This window comes from Macaca thibetana, chromosome 1 (assembly GCF_024542745.1).
Source record: "Macaca thibetana thibetana isolate TM-01 chromosome 1, ASM2454274v1, whole genome shotgun sequence".
Classification (NCBI taxonomy): Eukaryota; Metazoa; Chordata; class Mammalia; order Primates; family Cercopithecidae; genus Macaca; species Macaca thibetana.
Genome location: NC_065578.1, coordinates 41,753,582 through 41,772,994, shown reverse-complemented (window position 1 = coordinate 41,772,994; position 19,413 = coordinate 41,753,582). Strand labels below are relative to the sequence as shown.

The window sequence follows — 19,413 nt, the reverse complement described above, 5'->3', positions numbered from 1 at the left end:
TGATCATGTAGAATTCATGGTAATCTTCATTTAGTGTAGTACATGCTCTAGCTTACATTACTTGTGTATTGGGAGACATTAACAGATCTTTTGCCATCCAGCAAATAGCAAAGGGGAAAAAACCAAGAGCACTACTGGTTGAATGCTAATTTCGGAGGGAAGGACAATCACACACCTCTCGATATCATGTAAAATGCTGAATGAAAAGGAATCCCTTAATTTTGGAATTAAGGGTAACAAAAACAAGTGAGCTAATAAGCCAAAGTAACAAGAACAAAAATGTATCATGTGGTCTGCCAGAGAATTACTACTATTAATCTATAGGCAGTTTAAATACACCATGATAAACCATGAGTCATTCTCCTAGGAGTTTTTAGACACAAAACACTCTCATCTTTTTCCCGGAACAACATAAACCAACAAAAAACAATTAGAAATGATTAAAAGATTATATCGATGTTGCCACTTTCAGTGGGTTAATTCTAATAGCTATCCTACTTCTTTTTTGAAATAATGCATAAATAATAATGTAATTAACTTATTTCTCAGCTAGCAAAACTTTCCTCCGTTTACTAGTGACATCATAAAATTCATTCAGAAAAGTTGATAGAAAGCGCTAACAGTTCAAAATACTCAAGAAAATACAGGTCTCCAGTGTCAGAATTGAGAACTAGCTGAGGGGTGGCCAAATATGACTATGATATTCAATATTCCTAAAATGAAATATTAGGTAATTAAGAACAGGGCAGAACACATTATAAATAACATGGCTTTATCTGATGGAACTGAGATTTTCCCCTTCTTGTATTAATAAAATGAAATGGTCACCACTCACAATTGTCATAAATGATGGCCATCCAAGCTTGCTTACCCGGATGATGGTAGAGATGGTAAGCCGGCATTTACTCAGCCCCGCCCTGCTCAGCCTCGGGAGCGGACGAATTCTCAGCTGGTGGATCGGCTGCTTTTGTCTCTTTGCCATCTTGTGGTTTAGGGTTTTCTGGGCGTCTGCGTCGGTAATTGAAGTTGCGGCGGTACCGACGTTGAGGTGGCTGCTGACCTTGGGTCTCATCTCCTTGATTTTCTTTATCTTCTTCATTGCCGTCCTCTCTAGGCTGTCTTTGGCGAGGAGGGCCCCTGCAATGAACAGTGTCAAATTTAAGAATGATAAAACCTTCTCTCTTCAACACACCTACCAGTGTTACCAGTTGGTTCACAACTAACTCACCATGTCTGGCCCATTCTCTGTATCAAGCGGTCTGTAGGCAATTTGTGTAAGGAGATTTTTTTTTTTGGGGGGGGGGGGGGGGGGGGGTGTGGGTGTCGGCGGGTTGGGAGTCTTGCTTTGTTGCCCAGGCTAAAGTGCCATGGCATGATGACAGCTCACTGTGGCCTCTATCTTCCAGGCTCAAGTGATCTTCCCATCTCAGACTCCTGAGTAGCTAGGACTATAGGCAAGCCCTCATGCCTCATTAATGTCTGATTTTTAGTAGAGATATCTTGCTATGTTTCCCAGGCTGGTCTTCAATTCCCGAGCTCAAGCTATCTTCCCTCCTTGGCCTCCCAAAAAGTGCTGGGATTAAAGGCTTGAGTCTTTTAATCACCAAGATAAAGATACTAAATTTTGGGATTTTCTTTCCCCCAGTGCTCAGAAACGATGGATTCCTGGCCTTTCCTTCACCCATACCCTGAGCACTCCAGAAAGCCCCAGGCCTTTAGTATCTATCAGTTATCATGGGAATAAATTCACATTTACCTTTGTACATTCTAAAACTCTTTCCCCACATCTTTTGGAACTCATGATGAATCTTCAACAAAATTGTTCTGACTTTTCTCTGTAACCCTCCAGTGGTGACTGTTCTAACCTTATTGTGGCTTCTAAATCAACTCTCCTAGCTTCTAAAAACTGTAGGCGTTTCATCTTATTTTGGATTCTGCTCCATTTACTATCTTTTTCTTATTGCAGTTATTATTAAGGTTCGAGGATAACAGCTTCTAATAACCTGGGCTTTCAGACCGACCTCCCAGTCCAGCTGTTTTCTACCTGGGTTTTCTCAGTTATACCACCCACCTTTCCAATTATGTACCTTCTGATTTTTCCTAGTTAATTCCTTATCGTTTTCTCATTCTTCATCTAGGACCTGTAATACAGCGATCCTATCACCTGTTCATCTCACTCCAAGGTTGGGCACAGTGGCTTACACCTGTAATCCTAACACTTGGGGAGGATCACTTGAGGGCAGTTCAAGACTGCTTGAGTAACACAGTGCAACTCCATCTCTACAACACAATTTTTAAAAACCCCTCATGTTCCCCTTTTCTCCCCTCTTTATCCAAGTATAAAGTCCACCATTAATCATATGACCAATCCCTACCCCAGGGTCTAAGTCTGGATAAACCAATGCCAGAGAAACCCAACTCTCTGCCCAATCTGAGCCTGATGCTCAAATGGCTAGAAACACAGAGCCAAGCTGGGTGAACTCACTTCTAATTTATGATTGTTATCCTATTACTTACAAATTTACCATCTCTATTTTCTCTGCTACAGGGTTCTTTGCCCCAAACTTTTCAAACTTCCTCTTCTTTTGACTCAATTGAGCAAACAAAGGCTTCCATGTCTTCCCATTAAACATGTTTGCCCATGTATTCTTGTTTCTTACACATGAAAACATCAGGTTTCTAACAACAGGTCAACATTTTCACCTGTGGGCAAAACCCAACTCTCTCTGAGGAAGAAAACATTCCAGCAGTCACTTTCCTGCCATCAACCGTTATCCTCGATTGCATTTCAGCCTATAAATATTATTTCTCAAAAAAACTCTCCCTTTTTCACTCCCCATTTTCCCCTGCTACCTGTCTCCTTTTCAGCAAAACTTGTACTACACTCTGTCTTAAGACTTCTCTTTCAATTTGCTCTTGAACCCACACCAGCCAGGATTTTACCACACCACTCCATGCATTAGGCGCAGCATGTTTCATTTACTCTCATTTGAACAAAAGATTCCTGCACAGTTTGGAAAGTCTAGCATTCATTAATAACTTCAAAGCAATTATATGTTACTTCTGCTAACTATCTGGCAGGATTGAGCATTCTAAACATGGAAACACGTAGACATTAAGTCTAACTTAAACGAAATGGCAAAAACCTTTGCACTGGAGGGGTAACAATGGATAAAGATACCTTTCTAAGAGACAAGTCAATCTCAAGCTTCTTGTTTGTCAATATAAAAACAATTTGCTCAACAGTGAACTGAAGCACTGAATACAAACACAAAATTATACTATTTTTAAGGACATCTATGAAACTAGTTTGGCAAAACATTTAAGCTCTTCAGTGTAACAAAAAGGTAAACCAAAGATTCTGCTGCTGGAACCCATGGACTTAATACATGAGAGCCTATTTTAGACCTACTTTGAAAAATAAAAACCCATCTATCTTCAACATCCAGCATCTGGCTAACACAATCTCCTGGCAGAAAACTGAATCAGAGATCTTCAATTCTAGTAGTGATCAGTTAGGATCCCAGCTCTTTTAACTGAAAACTCAGGACAGGACATATATTAACACAAGAAATATGATGACATCAGCTGCTCTTGCAAAACTCTCAATGTACACGTGCTGATAAGTATGTAATACAACCTCAACTAGATTCCCTAGTTCCTAAAACTACACTAAGTGCTCCGACTTTTGTAAAATTTAAAAACCTATATACAGAAACCCCCTCAAAATATACTCACAGTATATTTTGGATATGTTGGATACTTCTAGAATAATAAACTTGACACTTAAAAATTTGGGGATTTAAAAGTTGTGATTTAAGTGATCAGTTAAGATGCATTATTACTGTATTGGTTTGATTCTTCAGAGGTACCTGTCAGATTTTAGGGATCACCTATGAACAATTAATACTTCAATAGCAAACCCTCACAGAAAGAACGATTACACCATTCTATCCTACCACCGTGGGACTGGGAACGCTGCCTTAAAGCACACCACAGCATGGACTAAAATATGCTTGGCTCACGGAATTTTTCCTCCATTACTCTAATAATGACATCTATTAATAAGATTTCTAATACCCATTCAAGCAGATAGATTAGTTGTCTAATGATAGACCAGATTTTTCCTCCCAGAATGTAAATTCTTCATGGAGCAATTTCATTTTGCAACTTTGAGATGACATCCCAACTCCAAAAAAAGGGGGGGTACATACCTAAACTAAGAAGTAATTAGTGGAAGATTATGTATGCCATTTCAAGTGGTTAACACTTACTGCTGATTCTTCACTAATGCCATGGTACAATTCAGATACTCCTAATGCTTTCCTTTCTCCCTACCAAGGAGGCAGGTTTAAAAGACGTGGTTTAAAATATTATCTTACCTGTTCAAGGATAGAAAATTTGAAATTCCATACCCTCATCATTTAAAAAAAAAAATTTTATGTATAAAGCTGACCTCATCTATATGAGCTGTTTTTAACAGGTTCACCTCTTAGGCATCTGATGAAAGGAAACGTGAAGTGTTAACAGAAAAATGAGTCCAAAAGTCTGCGGGAGAGGCATGATATTGCTGAGTTCTAACAGAGGTTTATGTGGACCATACCTGCGGAATCGTGGTCTATATCCCCGATACATATTCTGCCTCACTGGTCTACCTTGTTCTCCTGCACCCTGGTTGTCAGCACCCTGAAAAAGATAATGGAAATCAAGGCTACTGGGTCAGTAACATAATAACCTTACCAGGAAATCCAGAGTTAAAAAACAAACAAAAAATCAGACCATCTAGTAACTGTGACTACACTATAAATTAATCCTGTTAGTTCTTACTAGGAATCAAAGGTGCTTTCCATATGATTAACAGCTCTAAACAGTCCTACCAGAACTTATCACATTGCTGTTGCTGATGGTGAAACTTACCTCCATCACTTCTCCCTGCACAGGAGGGTTGGAATACTGTGGTCGACGCCCATAGGGTCTCCGCATGTAGTAAGGTGGGAACCTTCGCCTGCGGTAGGGCCGGCGTTGTTGGGCCTGGCCTTCGGGAGCACTCTCCGATCCCTCGTTCTTTTCCCCACTCTCACTATTCTGGTAATTTTGCTGGTAATTGCGTGGAGGACCCCTACGACGTGGATAGCGTCTATAATGGTTACGGTCTGCTGCATATTTACTGCCTTGAACTGGAACACCACCAGGACCTGTAACATTTGCTGCCTCCGCACCCTACAAAAGCCATTACATATTGATAGTGACAAAGGAAATCAGAACACTTTCAACAAATTTCAAACAAAGCAAAAAACAAAGTTAAGGAAAACAAAAAGGGGGGTGGGTGACTGCGTGGCCAGGGGTGCACAGAAATGACTAAATATCAGTTCCTCACTGTTCTGAAGAGACTGCCCTCTAACTGCAGCCAGAACATTAGGCTTGATGCACCTGTGTTCATGAGGTCACCTGAACACATCCATCCACATTAGAGCCACCATCCTAACAGATGAGACTTCCAAAATATTTCCATACTGAAGTCAAACCTTTACACAAAAAGCATCCTCACCTTTTCTCCTTCAACAACATCAAACTCCACAGTCTCTCCATCTCCTACACTGCGAAGGTACTTCCTGGGGTTATTCTTCTTTATGGCAGTCTAGTAATATCACATTCCAAAAACAGATTAACAGGGGAGAATAATGTGCTTTTTCATTTAAAATGTACCAGAGTCAATATTATTTTAGCTTGGATATACACTTAAGATTTGCTTTAAATAAGACCAAATCATCAATAAATTTAGGAAAGCAGGGACCACGCTATCCCCAACTTCAACAAAAACACTCCAATCATACAAGGCCCCAGCATTTTACCACTATTTACAAAACTAAAACAAGTAATTTAACACTCAAGACAGACACAACATTTTAAAAACTGCTTTTTGCAAAAGCATTATATGTAATTTTGAACAAATGAGGATATCCATCTATCCCCTAAAGACTGCACTTAATAGTAGAAGGTGGCCCCACATGGGTCAGTTTAGATGACAGGCGAGTTGGGTTTTGCATGCTTCACAGCTGACCAAACCAACTTTGCCCCTGTGTTACCATATCAAACTCAATTACAAATGTCAACCCAAATCCCTTCCAATCTGATAATACGTCAGTGGAAATGCAATTCACGTGTATTAACTATGTCATTCTTTATATGATCTGACTGCATGGAATTGTTACTTATCACCTCTCCAGCATTCAATAACTCTTGTATTAGAGACTTGTTGCTTCTACTTCTCAGACTGTTAGGAGAAGGGAGGAAGAGTAACATCTCACGTTTCTATGAAATTTTTTTGCAATATTCTTTCACTTACTACCTATTCAATCTCATTATGAGACAGGACATGTGAAAGCATTGTTAATCCCATTTTACAGATAATGTAACAGGCTTTAAAGTTAGGTGACTTGCCCAAGGTCACACAGTTAGTAAGGAGACTTTCTAAACCCAGGTATTGGGTCTCCAAATTCCATGTTCACTCCAAATCCCAGCTATATCCATTACAGGATCACTCACGCATTTCCACTGCAGAGGAGACAGGACAACCAATGAATCTGAGGCCAATTAAGTGAAGCTGCCCAGAACTGCAGTCTCCTTGATACACCACTAAGACCTGAGCAGCCAAAGTCCCAGGAAACAACTACATGTTGAAACCACTTCCAAAAAAATGAAAGCTATTGGTGGCACCTTGAGAATCAGTACAACCGGGTGAGTTGAGTCAAATAATTGATCTCATCTGTCATTTAAACTGTCACATAGTTTTCATACCTTTCATATATAGCCAACTATCAATTACCTGCAGTCATAGGGGATAGCAGAAGTACGGATAATTAAAATCCCAACTCTTTATTTTTATCAACATCTCCAACCCCTGCCCCAACCCCAACCCTTAAGGGTTGCCAACAGGCAACAAGACTGATAAACTTTGCTGTCTCTTGTTCCTAAGTCTACATATTCTTTTGAATATGTAGAAGGGGAATAAGGAACAGGTGAGCTGTGTTCACCCAAACAAGAATACCAATTTTATAAAACATTTGCTTTAAAATAACATTTGTCTGAAGTAGTCCTGTATTTATCTACATTTAGAATTTTAAATGTTTCCATAATTAAAATTGACCCTGAACTACCTGATTGGGTTGTGGATGTACTAGAAATTGATACAGCTTCCTCCTTGCCATCGAATGCTGTGTAGGACATTTCAGTGAGCTACAAAGCACCAACCTATGACAGCCCTTCCTATGAAACATGCTGCCATACAAGCTAGTATCTTAATTAAATGTGAGTATGGAAATTGACTTTAGGTCTTTTGATTTCTGGACTATAGTACAAAAAAGTAGTTATGGTCTCTAACTTTAATACAAGTTGACAATATTTCAAAAGTCTTCAGGAGAAAACTGATAGCACAAACATATTTTTTCCTACCCATTTTGTATCTGTAAGAATAAGTACATTCAATGTAGCTTATACCTAAATTTGAGGTATTAATAGACACTTGACAGTGGTTTACATTAACAATCTTAATTCCCGAATGTACAAACATTTTCCTTAAATGATACTTGAGGAGAAAGTTCAGTATGTAGTACTCATCCTATGTTAACAGTTTTTTCTTTCCAAAACACTGGAAGCCAATCTAAAAAATTATTTAATGAGTAGCTGCCAATCTTGTCACACTTCCCCTCACTTAACCTTAAACTAGTGAGAATTTTTTCATTTTCCAAGCCAGCCAAAACTCTCCAAAGGTTAAACAAACGAACAAAACAAAAAAACCCAATACCCATTCAAAGTGATTTAAAATAAGTAGAAGGCTCTTTACGCTACTTTTCAAGTATTCACTTCAATTACTATGTTTTGCAGGTCTGTCTTATTTACCCTTGATTATGGAGATTTGTCCCTACAGGCAGATCTAAAAGCCTCTGAAAACTTCTTGCCAAAGTTTCTGTGTATTTGCAGCAACATTATTTGTTCAACTTTAGAATCATGGAGTAATTTGTTCATCTGAAATTAGGTATAAATAGTTAGTGCAGTGAGTTTGACTCAACATTTGAGAAAGCCACAGCTGTTGACAAAATTCCAATTTGAAATGTCTAGGATAATTAAGTCAACTCTAACACATTTCAATGTATACATTTTAAGCATGCTACTACTCCTGTAGTAAGTAAATAAACTGGTGGCTGGACTTAACCTTTTATAAGGAACAAAAGTTGAAAACATATCTAACCTTTTCTTCTCACAATCCTTGAATCAGAAGTGCAAATATCTACACAAGCACTCACCTGGTGTACAAATACATCTTCCTTGGTGTCATTCCTGCAAGACAGAACCAAGTTGAACACGTTAGAAAATGAAATACATCTCATGTTGTCAAAGATTAATTTTCCCAGAGACTCTCTGGCTGCCAATTAGCTACCAGGAAATTTGGCGAAAATAAAAAAACACAAGCCACCATGCTCTCTGCTTTAAAGACTTAAGCAGTTGCAAACAGTTGTAGCCTCATTACCTGTAAGATAAGCAAAAAAAAAAAAAAAAAAGTCTAAGAAATTAAAGTGTGACCTACTGAGCCATAATTAAGAGGGTAGCAGTGACTAGCAACATATATTCTGCCCCTCCTTATCCTATTAAACATTAACTGTTCTAGCACACCCTCCTCTTACCTCTAGAGCATGGTTATCAACAGAAGTAGTAATTACACTCTCACCTTATCCTTCAATCATTTCCTCTTCACCATCCCCTACTACCAACTTTCCTTGAGATCATAAAAACGAGTAGAACCTCCTCCCCTAGCAATAGAATGTACAATGCAAAGAGTGAAACCTAATGTGAACTGTGGCCTTTGGGTGATAAGGTATGTTTGAATGTAGGAAAGGCCCAGTTAGTTGTAAAAGCTACTCCACAAGCCCACACCAGGACTGATGAAGGTTTAGACCACAGAGCCATATATGAGAAGACATTTGAGATCTCTTTTTGAGGCAAAATGAGAAAGACTTTGTGGATAACTGAAGTCAGAAGTGAGGGGAAAGTAGAGAATAATCTCACTTTTTAGCCTGCAGACTGGGATTAAAGTGGTAATACTAGGAGCAAGAACCACCACTGGAGAAGGGAACAGATTTCCAGGCCTGTAGTGACCTGCCTGCTTCTGTGGAGAATTTTTCATTATTGATAATGCTACTCATGGTATCCGGGTAATACATCATTTCTTTATCGATACATTTTGTGGTGGCACTGACTGTTTGTTATGCCTTCTAATGCAGTTACAACAGGTATTCATTCACATACCAATATCATCATACCCTGCAATAAAAAGAATTATAAGTAGTTATGGGGCAAGACCCCGTATTTACAAAAAATAAAAAATTAGCTGGGGCCCAAGCCCAGGAAATGAGGGTGCAGTGAGCTATCATCATGCCGCTACACTCCACCCTGTGCAACAGAGCAAGACCCTGTCTCTAAACAGAGAAAGTACAAGGCTGCCATTACACACACGGTAATGTCACTCCTGCAAAAACAGGGAGGTGTTTTGTGGGTACATAGATAGATATCTGAAATCAACATAGTTCACTGACCAATGTCATGACAGTAAAAAGAGTACTCCAAAAAAAAAACAAAAACAAAAAAAACTGAAGGCCGGGCGCGGTGGCTCAAGCCTGTAATCCCAGCACTTTGGGAGGCCGAGACGGGCGGATCACGAGGTCAGGAGATCGAGACCATCTTGGCTAACACGGTGAAACCCCGTCTCTACTAAAAAATACAAAAAACTAGCCGGGCGAGGTGGCGGGCGCCTCTAGTTCCAGCTACTCGGGAGGCTGAGGCAGGAGAACGGGCGTGAACCCGGGAGGCGGAGCTTGCAGTGAGCTGAGATCTGGCCACTGCACTCCAGCCTGGGCGACAGAGCGGGACTCCGTCTCAAAAAAAAAAAAAAAAAAAAAAAAAAAAAAAGTACTCCAAAAGGAACACTTAGCCACGGTCTTAAGCTCAAGATATTTATTGAAAACGTCCTCAATTGCAATAAAAACATTATACCATTTAAAAAAAGTGATTTGTTGAACCAGTGATTTAAATGTATTGATCTGCTTTGAATTTGCAACCAGCCAGAATCTCTAGTTTAAATCAGCAGTTATAACAAAGCAGAGCCTCAAATATTAGACAGTTGCAGAGCAGCTTTCTGGGTGCAGGTGTCACTGCTCTGCCAGCTATCACTCCTCTTTTCTGTTCAGTTTTTCTCTCAGGTGTTTGCTGGGAAATTAACACTGGAACTGACCCTTTTCTGGCAGTGAATATAAGCTCTAGCTCCTCCATCTACTATAAAGAAATGTCTTCAAGATGTACAAATAAGGAATATTCTGAAAATAAAAATTATATAGTAGTAAAGATAATTCAGAAAGAAAAAGCTACCTGTTAGAATTTCCAGTCTAAATGGCACAGAGTAGTTAGGGAGAAAAGAGTTTGGAGAAAGAGAAACTATGACTACAGATGAGAGGTGTGAACAAGCTGTCAAGTTCCTACCGGCTTAAGCTGGGGCAATCAGGCCCTGAACTCCAAATCTGGATAAAATATTTTTTTGTATTCTTCTTGGGTACCTGCATAGTCTGACACACACATATGTCCAATTAGACTCGCAGGTCACAGGTGTGCCCTGCATTGTTTTCTTTTTAATTAGAAATAAAAAGTATTAGTTTAAATGTGATTCTGGGCCAGGTGCGGTGGCTCATGCCTGTAATCTCAGCACTTTGGGAGGCCGAGGTGGGCAGATCACGAGGTCAGGAGATCCAGACCATCCTAACACGGTGAAACCCTGTCTCTACTAAAAATACAAAAAAAAAAAAAAAAAAAAAAAAAAAAAAAAAAAGTGATTCTGGTGCTGGTACCCTGTACATATGTAACAATACAGGACCCGCAAAATGGATTTTGCTTCTGGTGAATCTTATTTATTGGGTTAGTATATGACTATAGTATTTCCCATTTGTATTATTATATTGGGGAAAACATTTTAATCACTTTCTATTGTTAAGAAAATGGAAAACAAATATGTTGTTAAAAATGGAAACGTGATATCTGCATTATTAAACCCCTTTGCAGAACTTAAAAAAAAAAAAAAAAAGGAAAGAAAACAGTATTCAATTTTTTTTTTTTTTTTTGACATGGCATCTCACTTTGTTGTCCAGGCTGGAGTGCAGTGGCGATCTTGGCTCACTGCAACCTCCGCCTTCCGGGTTCAAGTTCTTGCACTTCAGCTATGAGTAGCTGGGATTACAGGTGTGCACCACCACACCCTGCTAGACTTTTAGTCTTGATTCAACTATTAACAGCTGTGTAACCTAGGAACGCTGCCTCATTGGCTTTTTTACCTGCAAAATGAGAAAAACTACACTAAACAATAACTTACATTACTAAGGTAGGGACTCAACTCTTAGTATCAGGCATTTATATTCACTAATACTAGCCAGTTTTTTAAATTAAAATCTAATTGCTACCACTCCTATGGTACAGCCTATCCAGATTGGTAAGGGTCTTAAAAATAGACAAAATGCAACTCAAAATGGGAAAACAAAGGCAAAAAACTTTAACTTCCCTGGAAAACTTTTTAATAACTCAAAAGACAATTACAGTTTGCCTGATAACTCTCCATGCCATAGGAACTAGGAATTCCAGCATTTGCTTTTCATGGCCCAATCCATCCAAACTCCAGGACTCTACTCCAGCATGTTCACCATGTTTGACCACCCTCCCACTCCTAAAAGACAACTATCTTTATCCTAGCTGTATATCTACATTAAAAAAAGCTAAATTTTAGAAAACTTTTTTGCCAATCCACAGTATTGCCTTAAATAAGACTTATTATTCATAACTTTATCCATAACTAAATGCTCTTACACTACTACTTTGTTGCAGATTACCAGACCAAGTTAGTCTAACACCTTAATTCACCTAACTGCATATACCAATTTACAATCCTATGGTTATAAAAACTCCAGGATTTAGCATCTATATGCTTCATAACCTAAAGCAACCAGATACCAATTTCCAAGCCTTACAGATGACTGTAAGATAACAACTCCCCTTATCTTTGTATTTCTTCTCTATTAAACTCCCTTCACACCCAACAGACTCACTTTTTCCCACATATTGTCTGTGATTCTGCCTTAGGACAGACTGTATGTTTGTTTCCAAGGGCCAAGATTGGAGGGTAGCAAACTCAGTAATTGCAGCCCCAGGACTACGGGGACAGGAAGGTAATACAGCCTATCCTTGAATAACTCAACATCTATGACGGTGGATGGAAGTTTGAGGTGCCAACCTGCTGCACAGTTGAAATGTGCCTATAACTTTTGACTCTTCCAAAATGTAATGGCTTACTCATGACTGGAAAGCCTTACTGGTAACACAAATCATTAACGAACGCATTTTCTATCTTATATGTATCATATACTGTATTCTTGCAATAAAGCTAAAGAAAATGCTAAGAAAGTTGTAAGAGAAAATACATGTACAGTACTGTACTTAACACAGTAAGTGTACATCTGTCTGAAAGGTAATTCCAGCTGTAGACCTCATCTACAGCACATATCAAGCAACTCAACTTCTTACAACGCCATGACTTTTCTCAGCTTCACTACTGCCACTCTGCATGGGTCCCAAGGTGTCATTCAAGACTTACAGTATTGCACTAAACCACAATACCTCAATTCTACAAGTTCTTTTCACTGACACACAATTTACTAGAGAGACAACTGTTCATGTGAAGATGATTAGTGTCACACGGCATTTTAAGGGGCTCAATGCAGTAGCAGTGAATGTCGTGCAGTTATGATTTAACACTGCCTGAATCTTTATATTTGTTTATATTTCTCAACTGCAAATGGCCAAGTTAACTTTCTAATGGATTTGTGTACATTTTATGGTAGTAAATAATAAAACAGACTAGTATCTACACATTTTTGGTATTCATAACATACTCAACTTTTCCTTATTTTGGGGGATACTTCTTGGCTATGTGGCTCATCTGAAGTTTTCAGGTTGTTGCAAATCTCCAAACATTTTTCCAATATATTTATATATGAAAATAAATCTGTGTAAGTGGACCTGTGCGGTTCAAACTCACGTTGTTCACGAGTCAAACTGTATACTAGTTCTCTATCTTAGATTTCAAGAGTAAAGGATTCTACTTTGGGAGGACACGGGAGTGGGACCTACAGGTATCAGTGACTTGGTGAACACGGATGACTTCTTGCCAGCTTAAGATCAATGGCTAATCTAACCAGCATATGAATCTCTCTTAATGTCGCCTGCATACATGTCATTGATGTTTGTCTTTAGGGTTCCAGTTTGGAACCTTCGACGTCTCTCCCTTAGTAGCACCTGCAGAAAAGTCTTTAAGCCTTTCCTAGTGCCAAAACATTTTGTCAGTTATGTTACAGTCTACCCATGACTTATATGGCTTAGCAATGGATCTACCCTGATCGAGTTAAGACCAGTGTGACTTTAACAGCCCAAGAGATTTTCGGTAATGACATCCTTCCAAAGGTTTCCACTTTTATTAAGAACCACACATTTGGGAGGCTGAAGCTGGAAGATCACCTGAGCCCAGAGCCCAGGAGTGCAAGAACTGTATGGGCAACATAGAGAGATTCCACCTCAACCAACCACCCACCCACCACACATTAAGTACTTTACACTGCCCCCTTAAAAAAAAAAAAAAATAGCACCCTTGAGAGGCCCCGCGCAGTGGCTCACACCTGTAATCGCAGCACTTTGCGAAGCCGAGGCGGGTGGATCACCTGAGGTCAGAAGTTTGAGACCACCCTGGCCAACACGGAGAAACCCTGTCTCTACTAAAGATACAAGATTAGCCTGTGTGGTGGCGTGTGCCTGTAATCCCAGCTACTTGGGAGGCTGAGGCAGGAGAATTGCTTGAACCCGGGAAGTGGAGCTTGCAGTGAGATCACACTATTGCACTCCAGCCTGGGAAACAAGAGCGAAACTCCATCTCAAAAAAAAAAAAAAAAAATCACCCTTTAAAAAGGCAATATTCATTCTTACCTTGCAGGCCACATAAAGATTAAGTAAGATAAGGTGCAATGTTCTCTCCTTCAATTCTTCGCCTCCCAGTATCAGGAATTAAGCAAGTCCTTTTATTTGTAAAGCTGACCTACATGCTAAAACTAGAACTTTTTAACAATCCCAAACTTCACAAAGTAGATAGTGAAAGGCAGAAAGCTTTTCAAATCCAGGAACTACCAAGTCAGCACACAAGAGCCCCAGTGACATACTTGGATCATTTAAGAATCTTTCAATGGCTAAAAATAATCACCCTAAGAAATTATCTGTAACTACGTGGACAACCACCAAATTGAAAATGGCTAGGGTCTATTTCAGAGACAGCATAACAGCAGTTGGTGAACACTAACTCCAGAATGAAAAAACAGTTCCAATCCTGCCTGCCACTTATCACCTATGCTTATGGGGGCAAGTAACAACTTCTTTGTGCCTCAGAGTGACAGTACCTACACCTCAAAAGTTTTTAAAGATTAAGGGAATTGGCTCATTTTAAGCACTTACTATAGACCCTAGTATAAATACTTGTTAGCTGTATCTATTTTCACCAACATGTGAAGGAAGTCACCTATCAGTTATGTACATATGGAATCCCCACAAGGCAGCCCCCACTCCAAAGGGAGACTTAAACCTGATAGGCGTGACTAAAGAGAGCTAAACCTTTCCCTGGCTTGGTTTATTACATCTTCCCAGACCATGGGTAATCAACTCAAATGCACACACAGAGGCCAGGCGTGAAGCGAAGTCAGCAACCTAAGACAACTATGCATGACAGACTGTTGTTAAAAAAAAAAAAAAAAAAAAGTATACTCCCCCCAAACGTGGTGACAATATGGCAGGTGGTTTTTACTATGTGGAAATACAGCCCCCAAAGCTAGCTAAAGTTCAGATCTTAACAATATAATAATCTGGATTACTTGGTGTCATCTCCTGAATTACAAATGTTAGTAATTAATCCCAATTCCTTTAAAAAATACTGTGCTGTCTAATCAAAGCATCTGGGAGTAGTCTTAGAAAGGTCACAAATTTGTGACCTTTGCTCCAAATTCTTTCTTCACCTCAAAACATAAAGAATTATTAATTTAGACATTCTAAGTACTCTGGAAACAGAAAAATATTCCTATTCTGGTCACCATAAACTGTTGCCAATTCATGGTAATCTTTGGTGAATATGGATCAATTCTCAACCACTAATAACATTCAACAGTAATATAGGAGAAGCATAATAAACCCCTCTAAGTCACATTCTCCAATTATGTTTTGTAGACAGAGTTCACAAAAGAATAACTCAATGAATTTCTTAGAATATCTAGATTACACAGTCTAACAAAATAAAGCCAAAACTTCTACTATTCTTAAAAGCTCTATTCTCATGTTACTTAGCACCTTCTTCACAATATAACCAATCAGGGAGAAGCCCTTTAATGAATTAATTCTAACAAGGTTGTAACAATTCATCAGGTGGTAATTCAGGCTGGAATAAACACATTTACAATGAAATTGCGTCTTTAAAGGCAGAAAATTTACATACAATGTTGTAATTATAAAAATACCGTACAATCCTAGAACATATAATCCAGCGCATCCAAAAACAGCAATTAAAAGTCGTCATAATAGTCATCCCAAACACTGCACTCTCTCCTTTATACAGAAAACAGCACGTTATGTGTCAGTCAGTCTGCCTCCCTCATAAGAGCCAGGTGCCTCCAGCCAAGTCCATTCGTTCTACTACAGGAACTACATATAGAACCAACTGCTAGCTTCCAAACTGATTTAACACATACATTTTCCTTAATTAAAGCAAATCTTCCCTGTATTTAATTGGAGTCAGATTTTACAGCATCTTATTAAAAAATCCCAGAATAATTAAAACAACCAGTTCAGAAGCATAAAGAATATTTTAACCAGTTAATCTGACAAAATAATCGAGGTTAGGATAGTCCAAAGGACCATCAAAAGCCAATTCATAACTTGCCCTGGAGGATGACCAATTGAGTTGATTCCAATTCAGAACAGAGATATTCAATGAATAGTATCTCATGGACTAAATACTTATAAAGTGTAAAGATAATACTCTTATTTTGGACAAAACTATTGATTTCAAAAAATGTCATAACCTATGCCCACTTTAAAAAAAATGCAGCGAAACAAGGCACATGCTAAAACTTCTTAAACACATACAAAAACTGCGATCTATCTGCTGAAAAGGATGCATATTTGCACACCAGAGTTACCATTACATTGGGTCAAGGGTTAAAAGCAGTGATTTTGAAGGTATGGCCCGAAGACCATTATCATTCCTGTTAAAAATGTACCCAGACCTAATGAATCCAAAGCTCAGAAGAAATACACCACTTAAATCACACCCTTCCAAGGTAAGCACACTTAAATTTGAAAACCACTGGTTTAAGAGTTACAGTAGTAAGGACAGTCAGTAAGACACAAATACAAACTAAAACACTAATAAATTCAGACAGATCAGTTAAAAAGCTATCAGTTTACCAATCATATATAAGCATTCCCTTTCTTCTTTGCTAGTAAGCTTTTATCAAAAAATTAATGAAAACCGTGGTTTCAGCCAGCCAGGAAGGCAAACAGTATAGAACAAGTTGGAAAATCCTAAGATTCTGGAAGAAACAAAATGTTTTCCCACAATTGCAAAAGTAGAGAATAGATCATCAAATGCTTATCTCTTACTTTGAGTATTTCCACAATACTCTATGATTGATTAATGAACAGTTTTTCATCAGGCCATGAATCTGTCCTTAAGCTTGATTTTGCCCATTTGTTGTCCATTCCACGTTGTTCTTTTAAACATCTGCTTAGGTCTTCTACAGTAAGTAAGCAAGAGAATGCTGAGATGGCACTTAAGTACCATACCTGTGAGGCCAAGATTGCTACTGGCATACCCAGTGCTCTACACCCATGTAACTGCACTACTAGCCTTGGCAGCCATCTTGAAAATGATGCCCGGCTCACAAGGAAGCCCATGGAATACTGTGCGTCTACTGCACGTTACCACCACCACTGCCACAAACAACCCGAAGGGTAAGTCCTAAAGACGTATCTGCAGCTTTACCTTCAAACAGGAAGAACAATGTCAAGTTACTAGTGACTATGGCCACTCTAATAAGCTACAGCCAGGGATCTAGCAGAAATTGACTTCATCAGCATGATTTTAGGACAAGGAAGAATGAAAAATAAGAACTGAAGGAAAAAAACCATTTTCTTGCAGATATATTATCTATGAACAAATAAAAACAGTTCTCTCTGGTCAAAGCTGTGCTAATATAGAATTTATCTCAGGTATTAAAATGAAACGTGAAACAAAGGCAATACAACCTCTCGGTAAAGATGACAAAACCTCATATACTTGACACGTCAAATCCTCTTACCCCCAAAATGTTAACAAGGCGTAAATATCCGATGTCAGTGGATCACATTCTCAAATACCGAGTTCAATAAAGTAGAAAAGGATGACAAGAATAAAAATCTACTGGACCGTACTTTCCCGTTTACCCTGTTAAGGAATGGCTCATTCACTCCGCTTGCCTTTTAAATTGCTTTGTGCTGTGACGAAGCCCTTGAAGTTAGCTTCAAATTAATATTTAGCTGCAAAACAAAGGCATTCTCTAAACCCAAATCCCTCCAGTCGTCAAGGAAAACAAACAAACAAAAAATCACATTAATACACCAGAGGTAGTAAACGCCTTTCAGAAGAGGACTGTGGATTGGCACAGCAAGCAGCAAGCAAGAAGGTAGGATGGAGGCTTCAGAGCCCAGCAGCTCACCTGTTGATGAAACCATATCCGTTCCTTACATTGAACCATTTTACTGTTCCCAAAACCTTCGTTGCTGGAAAAGAAAACAAAGCAAAACAAGCCACGATTACCAGCTATCCTTTTCCAAACCCGTCTCGCTTCGGCATCCGGTCCCTCGCACGCTGCCCGCCGCGGCCACCTGACAGCCCTTTCTCTCCACCGCCTGGGTGCGGGTCCGCGCCGGGGCCACGCCGCCGCCGCCGCACACGTGGGTGAGTCTGAAGCGCGGGGCGCTCCCGGGCAGGCCCGGGGCGCGGGCCCAGGATGGGTGTGTTCGCAGGCCGCGGACGGAGAGCACGTGAGGGAAGGGGAAGCCGCTCCGGACTGCGTAGGCGGTGCGCCGCGCCCTCCGAGCACACGCGGAAGGGAGCTGGGTGGGGGAGACGCGAACAACGGCGTGCGGGCCCGAGCGCACGAGGCCAGTCGGCGGGGAGGGGACCCCGTCGCACACGCGGTCGGCGGCGCGCGGCCGCAGGAGGAGGGGCGCGCGGCCGCGCGGGGTCCACAGGGGGCGCGGGAGGCAGTGTGCGCGCGCCTGCCGGGCGGGCCCCCGCAAGAGCGAGTGGGGGGGGCGGGGGGAGGGGCGGCCGCGCGCCGCGGAGTCGGTCCCCACCGGCCGCGCGCCCGCCGGCTCGCCCAGCCCCGGCTAACGGTTCCGCTGCCAGGCTGCCCGAGGGCCCCACCCCCGTCCCTGTCCGGTCCTCACCGATGACCTTCTTGTCCCCGCCGGCAGGCGCCGCCGATGTGAGGCCGCCCGGGCCACCGCTCCCTGCGCCGCTGCCCGTAGTGCCGGGCTTGGTGTCGGCGGCGCTGAGGGCGGGGGGGGCGGGGGGGGGGGCGGCGGGCGGCTGCTGGGTCTCGGCCTCGCTGCTCATGGTTGCGGTGATGGTGACTGGGGCCGGCTGCGGCAGCTGCGGCTCCTCCCGGGGTGTGATGGTAACTAGGCCGGCGGCGGCGGTGGGGCTGCTCAGGGCTCTCTGGGGTCCGCTCTCCGCTCCCGCTACCGATCGAACTAGCGAGAATGGCGGGACAGGCGGGATAAGCCCTACGATCGACCCGCCCTAGGCGTTGTTCACTGGCCGGTGGTACTGTCAATCTGCCCACCTGACCTCAGTCCCTGGCTTCTATTGACTAACATTTTATCAGTCCTCCACTCTCATTGGCTGTCTGGCGGCTAATTCAGCCGACCTACAACCGTTCCTGCCTCCGCCGGCCGCCATAGAGACCGGAACTAGAATTAGAGTAGTCGGCCACGAAAACCATAGAGTACCTGAGAGGACGGGCAGAGGGAACGTGACTTCCACGAGGCAGTCGCCGGGCTGGCGGGCCCGACGTTCAGGGTTGTGTCTCGGCTGAAAAAAAGGCACGCCCGAACGCTGGGCAGGGATTACCCGGCCGGACCCGGGATTGGAAGGGGGCTCGACGACGCCTTACCTCCCCGTGAAGAAAAGGCTTCCCTCCCTCCCTGCACCAAATACGGTCCCTGTGATCTGAGAACATTACGGCGGGCATA

General features: G+C 41.3%; 1 protein-coding gene across 3 annotated transcripts in view; it reads right to left on the bottom strand.

Moving 5' to 3' along the window:
- Positions 1–19,138, bottom strand: part of YBX1 (Y-box binding protein 1) — a 33,927-nt gene extending 14,789 nt beyond the window's left edge. The window contains exons 1-7 of one of the 3 annotated variants that reach the window (XM_050800170.1): positions 18,607–19,138; positions 17,871–17,934; positions 8,304–8,337; positions 5,549–5,638; positions 4,918–5,220; positions 4,604–4,686; positions 872–1,137 (exon numbers count right to left, since the gene is read on the bottom strand). In XM_050800170.1, the coding sequence (XP_050656127.1) occupies positions 903–1,137; positions 4,604–4,686; positions 4,918–5,220; positions 5,549–5,638; positions 8,304–8,337; positions 17,871–17,934; positions 18,607–18,775 (978 nt within the window). In that variant the 5' untranslated portion in view covers positions 18,776–19,138 and the 3' untranslated portion in view covers positions 872–902. Of the gene's footprint in view, positions 1–871; positions 1,138–4,603; positions 4,687–4,917; positions 5,221–5,548; positions 5,639–8,303; positions 8,338–17,870; positions 17,935–17,971; positions 18,348–18,606 lie in introns of those variants that run through there. The other 2 variants (XM_050800171.1, XM_050800172.1) reach the window with 2 other exon arrangements.
- Between the last annotated feature and the right edge of the window lie 275 nt (positions 19,139–19,413).